We start from the raw sequence: 21689 nt of genomic DNA, 5'->3' as shown, positions 1-21689 counted from the left end.
AAACTGAGAGTGGATTTCATTTAGATGCTGGAAAAAATTCTTTACTGTGATGGTGGTGAGGCCCTGGCACAGGTTGCCCAGAGAAGTTGGGGATACCTCATCCCTGGAAGTGTTCAAGGCCAGGTTGGACGGGGCTTTGAGCAACCTGGGATATTGGGAGGTGTCCCTGCCCATGGAACTGGATGATCTTTAAGGTCCCTTCTAACCCAAACCATTCTATGATACTAAGAGGCTCCTGGGAAAAGGGAACTCCTTCCCCACACTCCTTATGAACCTGCCCAACTTCTGCGTTGCTACTTCCTGAACAAGCAGTAGAGGAAACTGGTTGCAAAGATGTGCTGAATTCCTCCATGATGCCAGTGCACAATAAATGGGGAAACAGACGAAGTGGAACCATATTAATTTGAATTTCTTGTGAAATGGGAGAGTGTGTGTGTGTGCAGAGGGTGTGGGAGCAGCTTAAATGCCATACTTAAATGCTGACAACTTCACTTTTCAGCAGACAACAGATAAAACATCCCTCCAAGAGCCAAGAGCTAGAATAAAAATTAGCCAGCCTAAAATACTGTCACTACAGTGAAATCATCAGACCATCACTAGTGTGAGCCTATTTTCTTATCCAAATCATTTTGCGCTGCTCTGAAAGTTTTGGGCTTTTTTTCCTCTTTTAGTTGGACCAACTCAGTGATTTAGAAGGAAAATTTAAATTTTGTTACGTAATTAAGCTCTTAGAAAAACAGATCATATTTCTGTCAAACTAAAACCTCAAAAGTTTACTTTCTTAAACAGAAAAAAAAATAGCTTTTTTTTTCATTTAGTGCAGTTGTTGTATTTGTTTGCAAACAGTTTGTTTTCATCAAAGCTGCATTTTTCATAGAACAAATGGAACGTTCCCAGCGTGGGATTCCTCCACAGTTATGTTTGCAGCAAATCCATCTCACTGAAAGGAGAGCAGGAGACAATGCACATCCAGGGCTTGGTGCCAGGGTTATAAGTTCTCCCTCTCACATGTGAGCTACCAGGGGACACACCTTACCTCTGAAATGAGGCTGGTATTGAAAGCTGAATAATGGAAGGGGTTCCCCATGCCACAAATGAATTCAATAAAGCTCCACAACAATTCCACTTGGGAACAGGCTCGCTTCTCTCTTGAATGAGCTCACAGAAATATGCTGTAATAAAAGGGGCTCTGTTCCAAGAACAGTGCACTGTGGACAATGCTCACAATTAACCGTGGCTGCTCCTGACCACGACCTGCTGCGTGCTCTGGGTCACGTCTGTGCCACACCACGGTCCCCAGCACTGCCCTGGGCTCAGCCCTCACAGTGACCTAGGGCTGTGAGGACATTGCCATTTGGGAAACAGGTGGAGTTTAGTGCCATTGTATGTTGTTTAGTTTGTGAAATACAAAGGCTCCTATTGGCAAGAGAAGGACCAAACTAAGAGGTGCAAAAGCAGAGGAAGATGTGTGCGAGATCCCCACACACAGCCTGCCAAATACACTTCTTCCAGGGCCTGGCCCTTGGGAATCAAGGGCTGCCAGTAGTTTCCTACCATGCCAAACTTGTTATTTACTTCCCTGTGAGATTGCAGGCTGGGGGATTAGGATGAGGCCTACTATTTGATGTCAAAACTTCACTTGGATTTGGCACAGCAAAGTCCAAAAGCCTAACTTGAAAAGGGGAACTTTAATCTGAAACCCAGGCTCTCAACAGGTGGGAAGTCACTGTATCTGTATAGTCTAGTGAAAAGTCCAGCTCTCAGATTTGAGTTGTACATCCTTCCCACCATGCCCATGGGTTTGGTGTTCGCATTTGCTTGGGGTTTGGGGGTTTTTTTTGGCTTCTTTTTTTGGTTGGTTGGTTGGGTTTTTTTGCCTTTCTCCTAAAAATCTGTTCACAAATGGTAAAAAGGACTTAATTCAATTCAGCTTTTTCACATATGATCACAGAAGACTGGCTTCATCGGAGTTACACTGAAGGACACACGCCACATAGGCTGAGTTTGTGACCTGTGGTCAGGGAAGGAGGAAGAGTTTGGAGAAGCTGGTGGCCAGTGCTAGAGAGGAGGGGGCAGAGAAACCACTTGCTTCTCCTTTACCAACAGTGTTACAGCTCATCTTTGATGCTCCTGCACAAGAGCACAGCAAGATGTGGAAGAAAGGCACAGACATCACATCCAAACTGCAGATTTGTATGGCCTGCATGCAGGGCTACAATGGCATGTACAAAAGGTTGTATCTCTCTTTTTCTGGAGAGCACAGTGCATTCCTGTCCAACCTCCTGGCCATGGAGGGCCTCATATCTCACTTGTAAAAAACAGAGCAACTTTAAACCCAGAACACGCAAGAGCAGCTACAAGTAACCACGTGCAAGCAGCCTGACCCATTCCCAACCCAAAAAATCCTGTGAGCCCAGAAAACAAACCTCACTCTTTTCCCTAACTGCGAGTTTGTTTAGGGCAAGTACTCGCTTTAGACATCTGACAAGGAAAAGAGTTCTGAAATGTTGTTTTGGGTTTTTTTCTCCCCAATAAAGTCTTACATATTGAATAGGCTTGAGGGATTTGATTGTAGCAGTCGGGCAGCCACAGGAACTGAGGTCAACGTAGAGGCCTTCTTCCAGCACACAGTGATTGTCAGTGGTTTCCCCTTTGTAACACAGGAGCCAACTGCAAGAATAATGGAACAAAAAAGCTGCTCTAGCTGCTTATTAACAGTACGTTTTTTTCAAGACCTAATACTTGCTAAGGACATAAGGAATAAAATATTTTCTTAGTTCTTGCCAAGGTTAAAGTAATGTGACTTGAAAGGCTATGCAACAAAGCAACCAAAGCTGCAAAATTGAATGGTGTGGTACAGAAACCTCAGCTCCAGAGTCAAACGACGCTGAGTGGAATGCAGACACTTCCACCGTACCAAAGTGCTCAAAATCTGGAATAAATTCTAACTGGAGTTAAAAAGAGAATCACAGTAACTGTGCAAACCTTCCCCAGGGAGAGCAAAATGCATAATACCCAAACCAAGGACAGGATGAGAGTTACTGAGATGCCTTGCAGGATAAAGGGGCTAAGACACGATGGAAGATGATGGGCGTGTGGTACGTGCTTTCAGCTCTCTGAAACTTTGTACCATTTGAAAAAATAAATTCATATTACTGAAAATGATGGCATGTAAAACAACAGACACTTACCATCCCCGGAGAACCTTAAAAGAACATGGTATGAATGATGTAAAATCAGAAACTTCTGCTGTGAAATCTACACATGCTCCTTGGAAATATGTATTACTGAAAGCTTTGAGCTACAAGAACAAAACAGAACAAAAACAATGACTAGAAGGAAAAATGAAGGCATTATCATTAATGTAAACAGAGAAAGCTGTACTCTCAAGAGAAGTATCCATTCAATTCATAAAGATACAATTAACAGAACGAATTCTCATTCAGAGGATCTTTTATATTTCTACATCTGCTTTATTTTTAGAAATATCAAGTATTTTGTCACCTCTGGGCTGGCACAGGAGGCTTCCCAGTGATGCTAAGGCAGGCAGAGTTACAGCAGGAGGGGACCCAGGCAAAAATGAGAAGAGTAGGACTCAAGGCTGTTATCATCCACCCAAAGTACCCCTGAAATGCAGCTTAACTCTCACTACAGCTGAGCAATCCAGCACTCAAAGCAGAATGGGGAAATGTTGGTCAAAAGATACAGGGCTGCTGTTGACAAAGTGCCCTGAAATCTCTTATGATCACAGTGGTTGTAGGTGGTTTTTCATTTCAGAATTAGCAGGAGGATTTCTCAGGGAACTTAGAACTTCTGAAAGTTCAGCCAAGCTGCTTTTATATGTCATGGTAAAGAAGTGCAAGTCACAGTGAACCACACCCCACCAGTAAGATGTGATCAGTTCCTCCCAAAAAAGCTGAAAGTGTTGCAGTAAAATAGAAACAAACAAACAAACCCCCAAAAAACCAACCCTCCCAAACAAATAAACAAAAAGCCCAAATGAACAAACCCATCCCCCCCAAAAAACCTCAAACCCAAACAAAAAAAAAAACCAAAACACAAAAACCCCCCCGAGCCCCCACCAAAACAAAAAGAAACTCTAGTATGATGTAGGCCATGATCTACAGCAAAGACACCCAGAATTCTGTACCCTTGGTCTGCCACTGTGTAACTGAGATGAATTTCATTTGAAAGCCTGAAAGAGAGGCTGGAAAAGAATGAAAAATTTAAGTGTATCAAGAGAACAGCTCATATTCTGTAATGGAAGAAAAACATGATGGCTGTTGCAAGAGCTACTTCCCCCTTCATGCCCCAAATTGGCCAAGCTTCCCGCCAAAGAAAAGAAATCAAGTGCTTTTGCCAGCACAGAGTGAGAAGGCCAAACACAAGTGTCAGCAAATGATTTTATGGAAAAGTTCAGTCTATGTTTTTAAAAGGAATGAATGTTTCCTGTTAGAAAGAACAAGAAAGGCTTAACCTGGCCTTGCAGGCTGTGAGTGCTAATTGGAGAACATGGATCAGCTACAATAAAATGAATAAAGGGTAACTGATTTTTCTGTAAATACAACTGCACTGCTATGTCACAAAGCACCTATTTAAGCTGTAATTACATAGTATTTTCTACCCACTCATCTCAAAGCTCTTTACAAAAGCGAATATATATACATACACACTGCCTTTCTTTCATAAGCCACGTGCTGTGCAAAGCTTTTAAAAAAGATTCACAACTCATTTTCCACAGAATGTATCTAGTAATGAATGAGGGTCTTAATTTGACAAAAGCTGGGGTGCAAACACTGCAATTAGTCTCCAACTGCAGCCATCTCCACTTTGTCAGGGTTTGACATTACTGTGTGATGTTTCACTTCCCAAAAATCCAACGGACTGAATATTAAAACACAAATACAGGACTGCACAGCAATTACCTCTGCTTCCTAAATCGTCTGTACAAGTCACCTGCTGTTGAAAGAGGCTTTGTTCTTGCTGGGCAAAGGTTTATTTTAATAAAGAAAATGAATGGCTTTGTAGAGTTGGTGATTTTTTACACTCTGTGTATTTGGTTTATTAGGGAGCTTGGCAGGCAGAAAAGGTCAGGGGAATTATTGAGACACTGAAGAAAATTTTGCTGCTTTTCCATTTCTGATAAGAACAGAAATGAAAAAAAGACACACTCTTGCAGGCAGTGCAAACAGTTTCCTTAGTTCAGACTTATGCTTATTAAAGGTGAGAGAATGTATAACCACTCAAAATAACCAATATATGACTTATTCAAGGGTCAAACATCAGGCTGCTGAAGGATTTGCCAGCTCCTATGCACCACACCTTGAAATTCCAAACTAAGAGACTGGTTTTCACGTAGAAACCTTTTCTTTTACTCTGAACGTGAAATTCTTGATATTTATAAAAAGGGCTGTCTTTTACTTAGGATAAGTGATTAAATGTTTTCCCATTAAAAAGTACTCAAAATATTTCCTGTCCTGTAAGAACTGTAGAGTTATGAATGATGTTCTTTCTTCCCTAGCCCCAAGGCAGAATCCTATGAAAACCAGGATTGTGATAAATCAGGATAGTAATTTTTTCACAAATGGTGTTAAGACTGTTATTAGGGACCACAAGAGGCAAAATACCCTCTAGTACATGTCAGTATTTAAAGGTGTCTGTGCACATACACACAGTTTTTTATGTTTCTGGAAATAAAAAGCCTGTAAAGTACAGTTTATTGAAACTTCAGATGTTTGAATTGATCTTAAAGGTCTGCAACACTGGAATAATGCGCTCAAAGAATAGATTTTGGGAGATCCTGAAAAAATGGAAGAATTGGAGATGGAAATAAAACTATCTTCAACTGTTTAGACCCCAGCAGTTTTATCTGAGTCAGTTATTTCATCTGGTACCATTCACCAAGGCCCTCCTGTGAACACACTTGCAAGTCTTTGGATTTGGCTGCAAACTGCCATGTGAATAGTCGGGCAGGAAGTCAGTGTTTAAGGCTAAAATAATACACCAATTATGTCTTCAGACAGGAAACATTTCCTGTAGTCCTGGGTTAATCATAAAATGGTAGAATTGGAGAAAAAGGAGGGTGTGGTCCACCTGCTAAGTAACACAATACACATTTCCCATCCAAGCAAGCAAAAGAGAAATTGTGTCCAGATGACAAAATACTCAAGTCTGCTGAAGCAGAACCACTGAGCTCTAAAATATCTTTTGTCAGAAAATAAGTCACGTTCCTCAAAATGAACTTTCCCCAATTTGCTTAATTAAAAACACGTCAGAGAGAGAGAGCAATAAAACCACTCAGATCATCACCCATGCCAGCAGGACAGAAAAAGATCAACCAAACAACTCATGCTGGACAGGGGGAGAGCCCTGCTGGGACAGAACATTGCAGGAGGCACAGAGCACACATGGTGATGAACACAGAGCAGGTTTTTGTTTCAGAAAGATAACTCAAAGGTCCATTAATGGAATATAACCTTGCAAGATAAGGACCAAAAGTGTAAGGCCCTAAAGTAACTCATTTTTGAGCCTCAGAGTGAATTACAGGGACTACTTTCTCTTGATAAATTATCACTTGGTGATAGACACAACTTTCAGGGAAACTGGCAGAATGTATCATAGGAGAGATTTATCACAGATTTATCATAACCAGGATGTGTTCAGTTAAGCTCTTATGTTACTGTGAGAAACCTTAAGGAGCAGCTCTACCTGCTTGGAAGACTTTGGAAAGCAGAACTACCAGTATCCAAGACTAAAAACCCAACTTCCAGGTGTTGATGCATCTGCAGGTTTGAAACATGCAGCTGAGTTTTCTGCAGTTTATATTTTCATCCTCACCTGACAGTAAACACAGGAGTGACAAACTGGATGCAATGCAAAGTAATGGAAAGAAAATCTGCCATAAAGAGAAGGATGAACGGATGTGATGGTGAGTTTCCAGAAACAACTGGGAAAGAAGAGGGAAATTCATAGCTACAGAGACCCAAAGTCACTCAAAACCTACTGGACTGCTTGCATTCTTGGGGACAGAATACTAAAGGGTATGATCTGGAACAAAGCAAAGGGCAGAACACGTAGCAGACCTTACTTTGATACATCCACCAGTTTCCTCCATCACTGATCTGCTGTAGCAAAGTGACAATACTGAGGTATCACCTGAAATTACTGAGGTATCACCTGAAGCAAGGCATTCAACATTACCTGCATTTAATTATTAAGTGTAGTTTAGTACTAGAGACTGTAACGTAATGCCAACATACCAAATGTGGAGGCTCATTTGTCCCAAGGGGCTCCTGCAATAATAAACACATACACACACATTAGAAAACCCCAACATTAACTACAATTAATTTCCTAGGGGACATGCCAAGTTGCCTGAAATTTGTTATGTATGAACTCAGGAGCAGAGGGGAAAAAAAAAGCTTCCCAGGCTCTTGGCACAATTCTCTTCCCCAATTTCTGCCATGAGCTGCCTGTAAGCTCACAACTACCTGCCTGATTGTTCAATGCCTTTCACACAGAGAACTTGCATCAGCATTAATTAGTTCCCATAATGTGGATTAGAATCCATGTAAATGTCTCTGCATTTACTTTTGAGGCTGTTTCTTGAAAAAAAGAACTGAAACCAACAGAAGACACCTCTCTCAACATGTGCTCTTCAAAATACGGTTACGTATTCCTTTCACATTCCTATAATTTATTACTTATTAACGATTTATAACTTATTATCATTTAATACTTATTGCTGAAGATTGTCTTTGTTTTGCACTAGGGTTTTGGCAGCTCTGGCACTAATCTGTTTGGGTGAGTTGGCACTACCTTGGATTGAATAATGGATTAAAAATACGTCCTGTCTTTATTCACGGTATCTAGTACAAATATTTCAGCATAAAAATAAGAAAAAACCTAACAGAATTCTATTATGTAACAACACAAGCCAGATAAATTCTCAAGTATTTTTAAATACATTATCAATTGGGCATTATAAATTACTTTGTTTTAAGGCAAATTAATCTTTCCAGGCCAGGTTATTTTTTCCACATATGCAGTCTGCCAAAGGGAAATTCTTCTTACAAAGTTTCCCTGGTAATTCTCTCAAAAGACAGAAAGATCCACACTATCCATTTAAGTCTCCATCCTGAACAGACTCATTATGCCTTTCATAAAGGGTCTTTAAATTGTTTCCAAGAAAATAGACAAGTTGTTATAACACAGACTCTCCTGTTTAATTGTTATGGTACACTCTGACCTCCAAAGGTCTCATTTCTTTTAAGATTTTCCCTTAAATTCTGGTAACTCACCAACTTAACAGGTCGAATTGACATGATGGTTTTACTAGATCCTCCCCAGTCAAAGAAGCATTTGTATTTTCCTTTCTCCAATACATATTGTTCTCCACAGAAATATTTCTGCTGATATGCCACCCACCTGAAGAATGACACAAAAATTAACCTGAAAACATCACATTTTTCTGAGTAGTTTGATGACAATAACAGCAAGTCAAGCACAACAAAAAACCCACCTGGCAGACAGTGCAACATTAAACCTGATGAGAGGCACAAAACTGTCTCATACTTCATTTTCTGCTTCTACCTACTTTGGCAAACAGAAGATTTTAGGTGTCTGCCTTCCCATCAAACTCATTGTGAGATGATGCCCTGCTCAGAAACTCAGAGGAGAGACATTTAATTGATAACTTTTTCATTCTCTCCTAATTGAATCTTTACCTGTTTGGCATCCCCCAGACAGGGCTTTCTTACAACTTTTCCAGTTGGATTTAGGAAAAATGGTGGAAGAAGAAAGAGAAGTAACTGAGGAATGCTTGATGAGAGAAAGCAAAAGCCTGCAATAGTTGGCAGTTCAAGCTTGTCCCACCATGCTTTCCCTGTTGCAGTTTAAGAAGAATGAAACCCCCACCTAGAGGGTCCCTCTAACCCTGCACAGTGGCAGAAGCAGATGGGGGATAGTTAGACACCACTAAATCACCCACTTTTGGTGGTGCATTCCTCTTTTACTCACCCAGCACTGGGACTATTATATTAGGGATATTACAGGGCATGCCCTCACCCATTTTACTTTTATCACCCACTGGTCAATCTGTTTGCTATTAATTTATCTAATACTTTTTTTTAGCCTCCTGGTGCTCTCTGCTACCACAGCCCCTTCAGCACCAAGTTCCAGAAACTCACTGCCTCTGGTGTAGGAAAGGCTTTTTTTCATCCCACCTCAAAATCTGCTTTAAAGCAATCTCCACTTCTGCAAAGCATTTCCCTCAACTGTTGTCATGCAAGATTCTGTGAACTGCTTTAATCTTGTCTTACCACCTTCAGGATTTTGCAGCTCTCATTTGTATCCCTCCTCTCCAAACTGAGTCTCAGCCTTTCATTCTTGTACCTAATCCTCATGAGACACTAATCACCAATCCCTACATAAGCAATTCAGGTCCCTCACTTCACAGTTCCTGATCCCCATCACCATCAGGGTAGGTATGACAATGTTAATAACTGCATTTTTAAAATAACTGCATATTTTAAAATTTTAAAATTATTAAATGTCTGGAATTTCCACCCCCATGATTCCACAGTGCTCTTTTCCCATAAAGTCTTTCATGTTTTAGCATTTAGTGGTATTATTTTTCATGCACAGTACGATGCCTTCCAAATAATGGCCTACTCTATCATTCCAGTAGATACTTACAAAAAGGCCATTATATCTTATCTTCCTGTGAACTCCTGCAGTATCTGATGGATCAGAGCTGTTATTTCATGCCAGGCATTCTCACCCGCCCCCCCCCCCCACTAATTTTTAGGCTTCTAGTGCTTTTGAGTTTGTCCTTAATTAATACTGCATAACTCTGTCAACAGACACTGCATGTGGTCTAATGTACCTTATTTATTGCAATTGTGTTGTTTATTTTCCTCCTGAACTTCACATATGCACACCAAAAGTTAGCCAAGTCCACCCTGGAAGCTGGATCAGTTTGAACCAGGTATCTTCAACACCTGTTGCTTTAACTCTCTCCTTTTAATTTAAGTAGTTCTATAAAAAGTATATTAATTTCAGTGCCAGCAGTCTGACTTTATTACAAATACAGCACATCTCATCCTTTCTGGACAGGCTCTACCTGTCCCAAAAGTTATACCAGCTCTTAATATATCTAAAATACCTCTTCAGTATTACTGCCAAAGCTACTATCATGAAACTAGTCTTTGACACCTTAGAAGAGACATTACAAACACTCTCTACTAACAAGAATGCTCAGATCCAAATCAAGGTGTAGGCAGGAGAGCTACAGAAAACTAAAATGATTTCCCTTCCATTCCCCAATGAAACTTACAGAAACACTTTTCTCCTCCAAATATTTACCACGTGTACCATGTGGAAGACATTCAAAAGATGTACCCAAATGTGCACAGAAATGTTTAACAGCTCCATCCATCCATTTGAGCAGACTTACACTCCACTTTTCACAAGAATCGACCTCGTCTCTGGGCCAAATCCAGCCTGCTCCAAATCAGGGATTTCTTCATTGACGATGTCAAATCCTTTCCCGTCTTCATCATCAGACTGGAAAAGTGCCACTGAAGACTCTATGAAATCCTAAGAGGCAGCACAGGAGTTAGAAGACTGTCACAGCTCAATGACTCTTCACAACATAACACATTTTGGCAAGGAGTTGTAGCCAGAGAGACAGCATGCTATGGAGCAGTGAAGGGACTTGGCTCCCTGGTGTGGATCTTTATGGGGTATTTTGGCACTGAAGTTCTGGAATAACTGGAAGCCTGGCAATCTGATATGGCCTTCAGGGGTTTGCACGGAACAGAGGAAGAGCCTGCTGCCCCTGAGCACCATCCTTTCCTCTTTGAGGATGGCTCAGAGTGCAAAGATGATGGTGTGGGAAGGAGAAGAGTTGAGAAGAGTTTAGCACTGATCTTCCAAAAGCCTCACTCCATGCAGACCATGACTATAGTTTTTCATTAAACTTCTCCTTCCTCATCCCTTCCCAGCAACATGGCAATAATTACAGAGAGGAAAAGATCACCTTTCCAGCACAAGGGGTTTGCACTTTTTGGATACACCCACTGTAGCTATAAATAAATCCTGCTTAACACTGTCACATTCTCTCTTACATAGTTGTGACACTGCTTTGTGCTTTCAGCCAGCTTAGTTTCTTGGCCAGATTACCTGCACAGCTTCAGATTATTTGCATTTGGGTTTCAAATCTTCAGCTTTTTAACCACTTAGCAATTTTAAGCACACAGTTCAGCAGCTGCTTGGGAAAATAGAAAACAACAATCTGTTCACTTTATTCCTTTAACTTTTAACAGAAAGCATGAACTCAATTTCAGTGTTTCTCAAACATTCAGCAGTGTTATAATAAGTTGAAAATAAGTCTTGCAAACAAGAAATAAAGGTTATCAAGTAAATAATGTGGATGACAGAGATCCATAAACATATGAGGACACCACCATGGGTATTATTACACTAAACACTGAGAAAACAAAGATTTATAACTATGAAAAATCACTTAGAAATTAAGGACAAACCAAGCATGCAGCCAGATTCATTTGGTCAGGTGAACCTGATCAAACAGGCTCATTGGAGGGCACCACATTTTGCTACAGGATGAAATCACAATGAATAATGAAAACCAATTTTAGAATGAACACTTGATGCAGCTCAACTTCTCTGCACTGTTTACAGGACAGTAAAATGGTGATGGAACAAATCCTGTAGTAAAACTGGTTTTCTTACTGTGTTGACCACTTCCTTCTTTCATTTACTTAAACTGTTGCAACTACTTCAGGTATAAACTAGAAATTAAAGTGCCAGGTCTGGAAAAATCATCATGAACAACTGCAGCTTCAGACTACTTTTTAGGGGAAATTTAAAAAAAAAAAAAAAAAAAAAAGAACAGCCAAACTCGTGCAGTATTAATGCAAATGAAAACCAGCTACTCTTAACAATCCTAAAGCAAAAGACTTATTTGTAAGAGTACCCAAAAAGTCATTTAGGTCAAATCTACACATAATTCCCTTAACTAAGTTTAAAATACTGAAATATATCCACAATTGTAATTAAATTTAAAACATCTCTCAAATTCAGCCATCATTCTTTCCACTACTGCTTTTCTTACAACAAGCAACAGGAAAAGTACTTTTTAAGACTTTCAGACCAAGGCAAATCATTCTAGACTTGAAAACATAAATAGGAAAGCTCTAAAGGCAACAAATTCTGCTCGACAGAAAAAGACTCAGAAACTTTGCTCTTTCACTGAGCCATGGGCAAAGCCCATCCTGGAAGGTATTTGACACTGCAGAAAAGAAGCAAATGCCACTGTCCCTCAAAGCAGCTCACAGTCCAGACTGCTGCCTGCCCTCAGGAACATTTGACTCCGGTGTGTTCAACACAGATGCTGACAAGGGAGCTGGCAGCAGCTGGAAAAAACAATCCTACAAGATCTTTTTACCTCTGCTTCACAAACACTTCCCAAACCCCCACATCAGCACCTGGGAGTGTTCACTGCAGGAATATTGAAGCCAGCCAAGAGCTGAGAGCCCTTGCAGCGTGCTCACGTGTGTGCACATCTTCACCAGTGGCCGGGGAGGGGGGACGTGCAACAATCCCCACTTTGTGTGTGGTGCTCGACTTTTCCGACTTGTCAGGAAATGAAATTCCTGCCTCAGCTCGACTGCAGCACTGCCCTGAGTACAGAAACAGGGGCTGCATTTCCCCAGCACTAGCAGGCTCTGGTGGAACCTGGCATGTGGGGTTGTGGTGGCTGGGGAGCATCTGAATAGCTCTGCACACTGCTAAGCCCCGGTGACAGAGGGGACTGACACGGGCTGACGAGGCTCTGCAGAGCCACTGATGTGCCTCTGCCCCAGCTCCAGCTCTGGGAGCACCACACAAAGCCTTCTGATCCCACTGTGCCTGCAGCTGACTCAGGTACATGGGGCTCAGCAGCTTCAGCTCCCAGCCCTCTGAGCCAGGCTCAGTTCCCTGAAGGTCTGGGTTGGCCTTAAAGCCAACACAGCCAAGGTCTGCTGGCGTGATGCCCCAGCAGAAAAATCCAAGTCTGGCTGAGCTGGCCCCATTGAGCCCACACCGTGAGTCTGTCCAAAGAGCAGGGTCAGTGCCCAGCCCCACTGCCCATCTAAAGTGACCATGAATAATGTGGCTCAGTTACACTTCACAGAACCCCAAGTCTTCCACAGAGACTCTCGAATTCATTTGACTAAACAAGAAGAGCAATAAAGATCTGATATCCAGCGATATCCCTGCGGATTCTGAGACCACTGCAACCTCTACCTTGCTTCCCCTGATAGAATTCCTGAGCTTAGGGAGAAGAGCCAGGACCTTTGCTGTGCAGTGAGGGGCCTTAAGCACAGAGATTTTGGATTTTTGCCCAGGTCCCCTTGAAACTGAACATTTGGTACTAAAATATTTTTAAAATCCTGACCTTAAGTATCGCATACAAAGTCACAAAGGGAGCATATGGCCAGCCTGAACACTGCCCTGTGTGCTACACATCACAGAGAGGGAGGCAATCTGCTGGTCAAGCCAAACAACACAATGCCAGGCCCATTACTCATTTTATTGGCAAGCAGCTGATTGCCTTCACTTATGCAACAAATTGAGGGGAATTATTCCTTTTCACTTCTATTATCAATAGGTAAATATTTATGCATATTTATAAGCCAACTGGAATGATATATGTTGATATATGACTGTGAATTATATGTGTTTTTAAAATGTTAATGACTTGAGCCTTCTGACTGTTCTAGGTGCAAGTAAAATTAAATACAGAACATGGAAGGTCATTCTTGCTACCCACACGCACAATTTTAACTTGTATTTATGTCCTTTGCCAAGAGGAAAATCTAAAAAGATCATTTTCAGTTGCTCACAAATCCTACATATAGCTGGAAAAGAGGAAAACTAACATTATTCAGTAATTGAACAGGATTCTGCACAATCAAAATAAGGAATCTGAAGAAATTCCCTACCTACTTTTTTCTCAGAAACCTGAAAATAAATTATTTAGAGAGGAATATTCTTCTTCAATTCAATTAATTCTTCTATATTTGTTTTGATAGATTCTGATTATAAACCCAGCCTTTGCTAGGTGCCTGTCATGAAAAACAAACCTGCAAATTGTGAATTTAAGTATAGCCTTCTTGGATTCATATTAACTTTTTATTTAAGAAAAAAAAAAAAAAAAAAGACTGTTGAGACAGTGAGTTTGCTCTAAATGCCTATCTTCAATTTCTACAAAATTCCTGGCTCAGGAGTATCACATCTCTTCAGATGAGGAGATGAGTAATCTGAGTATACAAAACTGAGTAAATATCAGAGCGAACAATCTTACTCTCAGAAGTTACTCTTTGCAGCTGTATTTAATGCTCACAGAGTTCCCATTATAATAAAAAAAAAAAAAAATCCTTCAAATCCTTACACAAACAAACAAAAAAACCAAACCAAAGGAAATGATGAAGAACTTCTAATCTCATGTTTCCCCATCCCTAAAAAGTCTAACTTTGCTTCCAGTACTGGACTCTTATAAATAGTTTTTTTTATTATTTCATCCTTGCCTCCACTAAACACATTTTAGTAGCAGGGATTTTTTTACCATGATTATTTTTGCTGCCAAAATTTTCTGGCAGAAAAATCACAGACAGAGGGTAATGCTGTTTTAAGGCTTGCAACAGCTGCTGCATTGAAAAGCTATTTTTATTTTAATCAAGAACTACTCTGTACACTCGGGCACGCTACGCTTTTAAGAAAATTCTGTTTGAGAGATTCAGATAGCTTGAGGTGCAGGAGTGAGGTGCTTGGAAAACCTGGCAGGTAGACGAGGAATTCTGCACGATTCAATTCTTGTATCAACTTCACAAAGACTGTTTAGAACCTGCTTCTTCTTAATGCAGCCTAGATTTCAGCCAGTAGGAAAAGAATGAGGATGAACACGGGCAAAAGACAGAATGACCAAACCCAAGCCAGCTGTACCGTGGACAAAGAATAACCTTGCTCTTTACGGACAGAGCCGTGCATAATTTGTATGAAATCCATGTAAGTACTTACAGCCTGAAGGAAGCGGAAGGACAGGAGGGCACTGCCAGTTCCCCCCCAGGAGTGTCTGTCCTCATAATCTCCCTCCTCCAGCAAGAACTGATGGCCTTTGTAGCGCTCCTTATCATAGGCAACCCATCTGTGGCAGCCCCACAACAAAAGGAAGAGAAGTCAGTAAAGGCAAAACAACTGCACACATGATTTTCTCTAACAAATGAAAGGGGAAGAGAACATCCCAAAACCACTAAAACGAGTATCACAAACCCAGCCAGTGAACAAGGCAATGCTTGTTTGGAGTCACAACAGGCACCCATGAAGTGTTCTTTGTGGATCAAAATCCCACCATGTGATTCTTTAGCCAACAACAGTTGATTTATGTAACGCTTCTCCATGTACCTCCTCTCAGCCAGCCACATTCCCAATACCAAGATTTAGTACCACAGAGTCCAGGATGCATCAGATGCCAAAAGTTTCAGTGATAAAAAAACCAAGCAGCAGATCTCTTCAGTGTGCTAATAAATGATGAGACTCTACCCTAGCTTGAGCTGGTGACAAAATTAACATATTTCTGCAGAACAAGATTTCGCCTGCTAATATTTTTTTTTTTGCATTAATCTAAAAGCATACACATATAAACAAATTGAATATATATTCCATATTGCATATGGAATATGTTTTAGCACTAAACAAACTGAACTTTTCAAAGTATTTTGAATATATAGATAAGGCTCAGTTAAAGGAAGGTGTTTCCATATCAACTTCAAGTCTCTACAGGATCTTAATTTGAAAAAGTGCTTCCCCCTCCTTTTGTCTTGTAAACATTTCTTTCATTAAAGCTCCCCTGTAAATATTAGAACTGCTGTACAAATTCTGTTGGCAGTGAAATCTGGCAGGCAGGGATAGCTTTACTTTTAGTACCATTTGGTTTACATTAATTCAGCTGTTTAGGTTACCACAGCACTAAAAATAAAAGCTGCCACAACAGACAGAACAATGACTTTTAATAATCTGAGGCTCCCCAGATAGCAAACACACAATGCACTTATGAGTAGATTATTTGAGTATTAACAATTAGGTTTGTTTTGAATTTAGTGCCTGTAAAATTCTGACAGCAGCCTGAAAGGATCTATGTTATTCCATCTTTATACTGAAGTGGAAAACCCCTTTGGAAACAAAAGCAAGATTTTCTGCAAACTGTTTTATTACTGAGGTCTTTGGCAGAAGCAACCATCCTGCCTGCTCTCAGACAGTCCTGTCCTGTTGGGAGTTGGGAGAGGGTGAAAGAGCAACACGAGGGGTTGGCAGCTGGTGCTGGGTTTGCCTCAGAGCACCCACCTTGTTACACAGGTGTGACACAGCCCCGTGTGTGTGTGAGACACAGGGAGGGGCAGGGCAACACAGAATCCATCCAAAGCCTCAATTAATGAAGATAACAGCACATTCCCAATTCCAGATAACATGAAACAGGTGGCACAGGAAAACCATTGAGACAATGAAACAGTTTGTAGGTTTCAGAGGTATTAAAATGTCAAACTGAAGACTGACCACACCTACCCAAGGTCATTTCAGCAAATTAAGTAGAGACTATCAGGAGTATAAAGCAATACAAATTAAAGCTCTGTGTGGCCTAATTTATTGGCATCCAAATGGCAAACACTGGCTTCACACCTTTCACACATTTACCTTGGTAGGCTGATAATCGAAGAGCTGATAATACAAGAAATATACACTCCTTTCTTTTCAAAACATTTCACCTGTGGAAGATTCCAGTCACCCCCCCCTTAGTTAGCACTTCTAAGCACTTAGTTATGCTTCTCTCCCTTAAAATAAATAAATATAAAAGTGAAATATACTCACACTCCACCAATTACACGTAGTGATCCAATTTCCTGAAACTCTTCTTCACTACCAAACAGTGCTGGGACAGAAGTGATGCTTTCTGAAAACTCTTTGAACCATCCTCCAAAGTGGGGTTTCTCATATATTATTATCTAGAAAACATGATGTTGAGCTTAATCCTTCAAAAGCAGACAAGAAGCCTCTCCCTGTACTTTGCTGAAGTTATTTCCATGACTGCAGTTAACAGCCCCTTCAGGCTCCTCATCTGCTGAATCACACAGATCAGCTGTTAACAATATTTATATCTGTTTTTATTAGAAAAACACCCAAGCCATGCATGTATTTGTATAATTAAAAGTTACCTAAAGCATTAACATTTTTGTAGAAAAAGGAGCAATAACTCTGGATCAGCTTTCAGCTCCTCAGATCACAGAAGGATCATGGTCTCACTCACAACTCCTTGTACTAGAATAGGGGATAGGCTGGCAGGGTTCTATTCCTGTCCTCTTCCTCCCTTCCCTCTCCTTTTTTTTTTTAAACTTGGTATGTTAAATGGGAAAATCTCCCCCAATCCCTTTATCATTACAGTGACTAATGTGTCAAGTCAGAAAAACTCATTTCATAGCAAATTCACATTTTCCTAATACGTGAAAAACAAACCACTGCTTTTACACCCCATCAAACACTAAGTAACTTGACAGCACTAGTGAATTTTTCTTCAGCAGCAAGCACTGAATAGCTATCAAACATCACATACCAAACAAAAGGAAAGCAGCTTGCATAAAGGTTTTATATTCCCAGTGTGCTTCTATTTTATTGTCAATGCCCTCTGTGCTTACCTTGACATTCATTGGCATTTGCACCTTTAGTCCACCCTAAAAACAGATGGGGGGGGGGAAATAGGTATTTCCATTAAACTTGAAGTTCCACTTTGACATATGTTTTACAGTACTATCAGAGCATGAAATCTTTGCAATTATATTCACCACTTTCAGTGTTGGCCATAGATTTCAAAAGGCTATAAACACTATAAACCTGACCTACAAACAAATCAGTGCACTGACAAACCTCTAAGACTGCAAGCAATTTAAAAATATTCCTTTATGGTCTGGGAATCTAAAGTAAATACTTACTACATATTTTTAAACTAATGGATATTGACCAGTTTTTAAAATTAACTTTTAAAGCTTTATTGCACTCATTTCAAATTTCTAAAGCACAAATGCTGCAACACTAGAAGCGAGAGAAAACAGCAGGAGAGACAGAAAATAGAGTCTGACATATTCATGTTTCTGGTCAAAGAGCAAATACAACAAATGCATCTTCTCTGGAAATGTGAGTGAATGATGCTCTGTGAGAGAATAAGACACTGACCTCACTTGAATGACTGAAGAGACAGCTATAAGTCTTACTCCTTTATGGATTTTGAACTGTTTTTCTGTAGGCTTACTATGTTCACAGTAAAATTTGTGTTATACCCCTTCCCATCTCTCTCACACGTAGATCCGCGTGCTGTCTATCAACACAAAAAACCAGCTGCACCTCCCCAGATTTCTGGGCAATCTCTGGTCAGAGAAATACTACTGGGTAATAAACTCCTTATCTGGTCTTCCATCCCCAATAGACTCTAACTGAAAATAAAGAAAATCTAACTGTACAACTGAAAAAAAGAAAATCAACAACTTTGGAAGGGCTTTTTGGTTAATGAATTGGTGTTGGATGCAATAAAATGAAGAGCCCTTCAATTCTGTTTTATTTGACCTCCTCCCAACAACAGCAGCTTCCCAGGAAGATGCTGAGGCGTGCAGAAGCCCAGCAAGTCACAGTGACCAAAGCAAACACACCATGGAGGAGCATTACATGTGTAAGGATTAACCCGAAAAGAACATTAGAATCCAAGTTGTATTTAGGTCCAAACCTCTGGGGAAGCAACAACAACAACAAAGGAAGGCACACAGTTTATTAGGGAATTGTGAAGTCCTCACCATTCTTAAGGGACGCAGAGATTTTACATCTGCTGAAGGAATTTCAGGTGGTGAATCACATTCTTCCAAAACCGTCATCTCTCCCTTGTAATTCAAGTCTGAATAAGCAAGCCATCTACAACAGTAAGGATAAAGGACTCAATAAGTTCATATAATTAGATTTCAAATACAAACATCTCACTAAAATTATTTTCCTTTTTGTACTCATAAGAGCTAGATAATGTTTTAGACAGCACATCAAAACAAAGCTGTATTTAAATATGCTGGCAACATCACTGCTAAGATGATCTCAGACACTTTTCCTCAGTCCAACCTAAATATAAATGAAAGAGATGAAAATTACCAATTTGTTCACTCACTTAAAAAAGCCAGCTTGTTATTCCTGAGTATCCAAAAAAAAGTCAGTACTGAAGATATTTGTATTGAATTTTATCTAGGATTGTCACCTTATCAATTAAAAGGCTTCTAACATCAATCCCATGTAATTTTTTTCAGTGGAAGTTATTAAAGTATGATTATGTACAACACTCCTTTGGAAAGCTATTGTAATTTTGACATGAGGATTTAAAATGCTGGGAGTCCTTCACACTGTTTTAAATCAAAAAGAAAGCTAAGTGCAGAAGCTGGACGCAGGTTTAGTCGACCACGCAAGGAATGGAGGAAGAGGCACGGAGCCATATGGAAAGTGATGTTCCTAAAACTACCAAATTTTGTCAAAACTAAGACAAGCTCTGTTTTTAACTCCTTCACCATCTCGAGCTTCACAGACATGTTGTGAGATTGTGGGAAGGTAGACTTGGCTCACGTGGAAAGGCAACACTCCTGTAATAGAAGAGCTAATGTCATTCTGCAATGATTTATGAGAAGAGCCACACAACTCCCAAACTTCAGGAACTGTGAGGTGTTGGCCCAGGGAAGAGCCCATTCTGCTCAATATAGGAAGCACTGGGCTACCCAGGGGCCTGTGTCCTATTGCATCACCTCCCTGCAGAACAGCAGGACGTGGCTGGAGGTTGAGAAATGCTGGAATGATGTAACACTCATTTTCTGGTATTCAGCCACAGTGTTATGGTTGTAACAGGGTGGGTGACTTGGGACACAGTATTTATTCTCCAATGAACTCAAAGCTGATTATAGCTGAGTTGCTTCTTCTATTTATAAAGCTACTCAAATACGGAATTACTGAAGACTTCTGCCAGCAACTAGGAAAAAATGCCTTCAAAAATTTGGTTCTGCTACTAGGAGCCCACAGAGCACCATACTGAAATGTAGAGCTGGGAATATTCAGCGTATGTTTACTGATTTGTAGCAAAACCCCCCCCAAATATTGTTCATGTTGCTGACTGACTTTCATCCCATGACATTACTCTTCTACCTGCTGGCAAAATGCTGTTAAAAAGGTTCAGTACTCACACTCCTGATCTGACTCTTATGTAAGGGTTTTCCTCAACATCCAGTTCTTCTAAATTGGCAACTGCACCCTGTATGCAGATGGGAAGTCCCTCTGTACTGCCAGCTGCCAGGCAGAACTCCACCTCTGGAATGCCACAGTCCTGTGGAAACAAATCAAAGGGTAATGTTTATCCACACCTGCAGACTCTGCCCCCAAACATTCCCTTTTTTGCCCCATCTTCTCACCCTTCTCCAGGCTTCATAGAATGGAAGGGTTTTATTCTTCTTTAAATGGAGGCTGGAATTTTTAAAAAGCTAAGGGAGGTAAATTTCCAGCTCCCACTAATTTTCAAAGAAGAAATTTATGCCTGTCAAGTGACTTTCAAAAAGGCCAGTTTAAATATTCTCCAACTAAAGGACTGAACAGCATTATAAAACTGACTTTTTATCTTTTAAAAAACAGTGCTTCCATAACACACATGATGCATGCATTAACCAAAACTTTCCAGAAATGTCTATTACATTCCCACCTCCCTCCCACGACAATCAAGTTCTGTAATGCAGAATCCAACTACAGTACCAAGCCATATGAGTTCAATTCTTTTTGTTGTGCTAAATAAATTTACAGCATTTTAGATGAAGGAAGAAAAAAAGAGCAATATTAGAAAACATCTATTTTATTAAGTAGACACTTTGGCAATTTTCCTGCTACCACAAAGCAACAACCTCTATTTCCTCACTGGAAGTTTATTACTGAGAGATACCACGCTGGAGAACAAACTTGTTGACCACATGCTCTTCTCTAGAATTTGCAGGGATTTTTATTGAGCCCCCCTCCTTTTGCAATATTTATATAACATGCATTGCCAACACTTTCTTCCCCAGCACTCAAACACATCGTGAACCAATAAGGATCTTCTGCAAGTCCCTGTTTCAGCAGGGTGTTCCAGAACAGTGAAAGGTGGCTCACGTGTGTAGCTGGAAAACAACACTTCTCAGTGATAACGTCCCAGAACGCTTCCCCTTCCCGACCCACGGACCCATTTGCTTTAGGACAGAGGGCTTGGACAGCATAGAGAGATTCCCAAAATCCTAAAGGTGGCTGGAGGAAGATGCCTCCTGCATGTGCACTAGAGAAGAGGGATGAGGACTGGTCTCTGAGGGTGCCCTCACAGAAGCACCTGATTTCTGGATTTGGTGAGGACCCAGGAAGGTCACATCATGACAGAGATCCTGCATGGACCGTGGAAGGAAAAACACAAGAGCATGCAGAGAAACCCAACAACAGGGCACAAAAGCTCAGGAAGTTCCAGCACCTCATCTCATGACACTGTCCTTTTGCATGTGGGCTTTGAGCGGGGTTCTTATGGGTAACATCCCACAGCTTCTTGGTTAGCAAGA

The 21689-nt window shown here is 40.6% G+C and overlaps 1 protein-coding gene across 1 annotated transcript in view; it reads right to left on the bottom strand.

Moving 5' to 3' along the window:
* The window catches only part of LOC121673385 (very large A-kinase anchor protein-like), an 83965-nt gene that overhangs the window by 11483 nt on the left and 50793 nt on the right, over nucleotides 1-21689 (bottom strand). Inside the window, exons 9-18 of the mRNA XM_042046662.1 lie at nucleotides 20310-20449; nucleotides 18897-19011; nucleotides 17751-17786; nucleotides 16930-17063; nucleotides 15085-15211; nucleotides 10457-10599; nucleotides 8301-8427; nucleotides 7260-7292; nucleotides 3192-3301; nucleotides 2544-2670 (exon numbers count right to left, since the gene is read on the bottom strand). Coding sequence (XP_041902596.1) covers nucleotides 2544-2670; nucleotides 3192-3301; nucleotides 7260-7292; nucleotides 8301-8427; nucleotides 10457-10599; nucleotides 15085-15211; nucleotides 16930-17063; nucleotides 17751-17786; nucleotides 18897-19011; nucleotides 20310-20449 — 1092 coding nt within the window. The remainder of the gene's footprint in view (nucleotides 1-2543; nucleotides 2671-3191; nucleotides 3302-7259; nucleotides 7293-8300; nucleotides 8428-10456; nucleotides 10600-15084; nucleotides 15212-16929; nucleotides 17064-17750; nucleotides 17787-18896; nucleotides 19012-20309; nucleotides 20450-21689) is intronic.

The sequence above is a fragment of the Corvus kubaryi genome, unplaced genomic scaffold (assembly GCF_017639235.1).
Source record: "Corvus kubaryi isolate FWS band 111438036 unplaced genomic scaffold, C.kubaryi_AGA036_p1.0 65375, whole genome shotgun sequence".
Lineage (NCBI taxonomy): Eukaryota > Metazoa > Chordata > Aves > Passeriformes > Corvidae > Corvus > Corvus kubaryi.
Note: the sequence above shows the minus strand (reverse complement) of the source record. Positions and strands in the feature narration are given on the sequence as shown.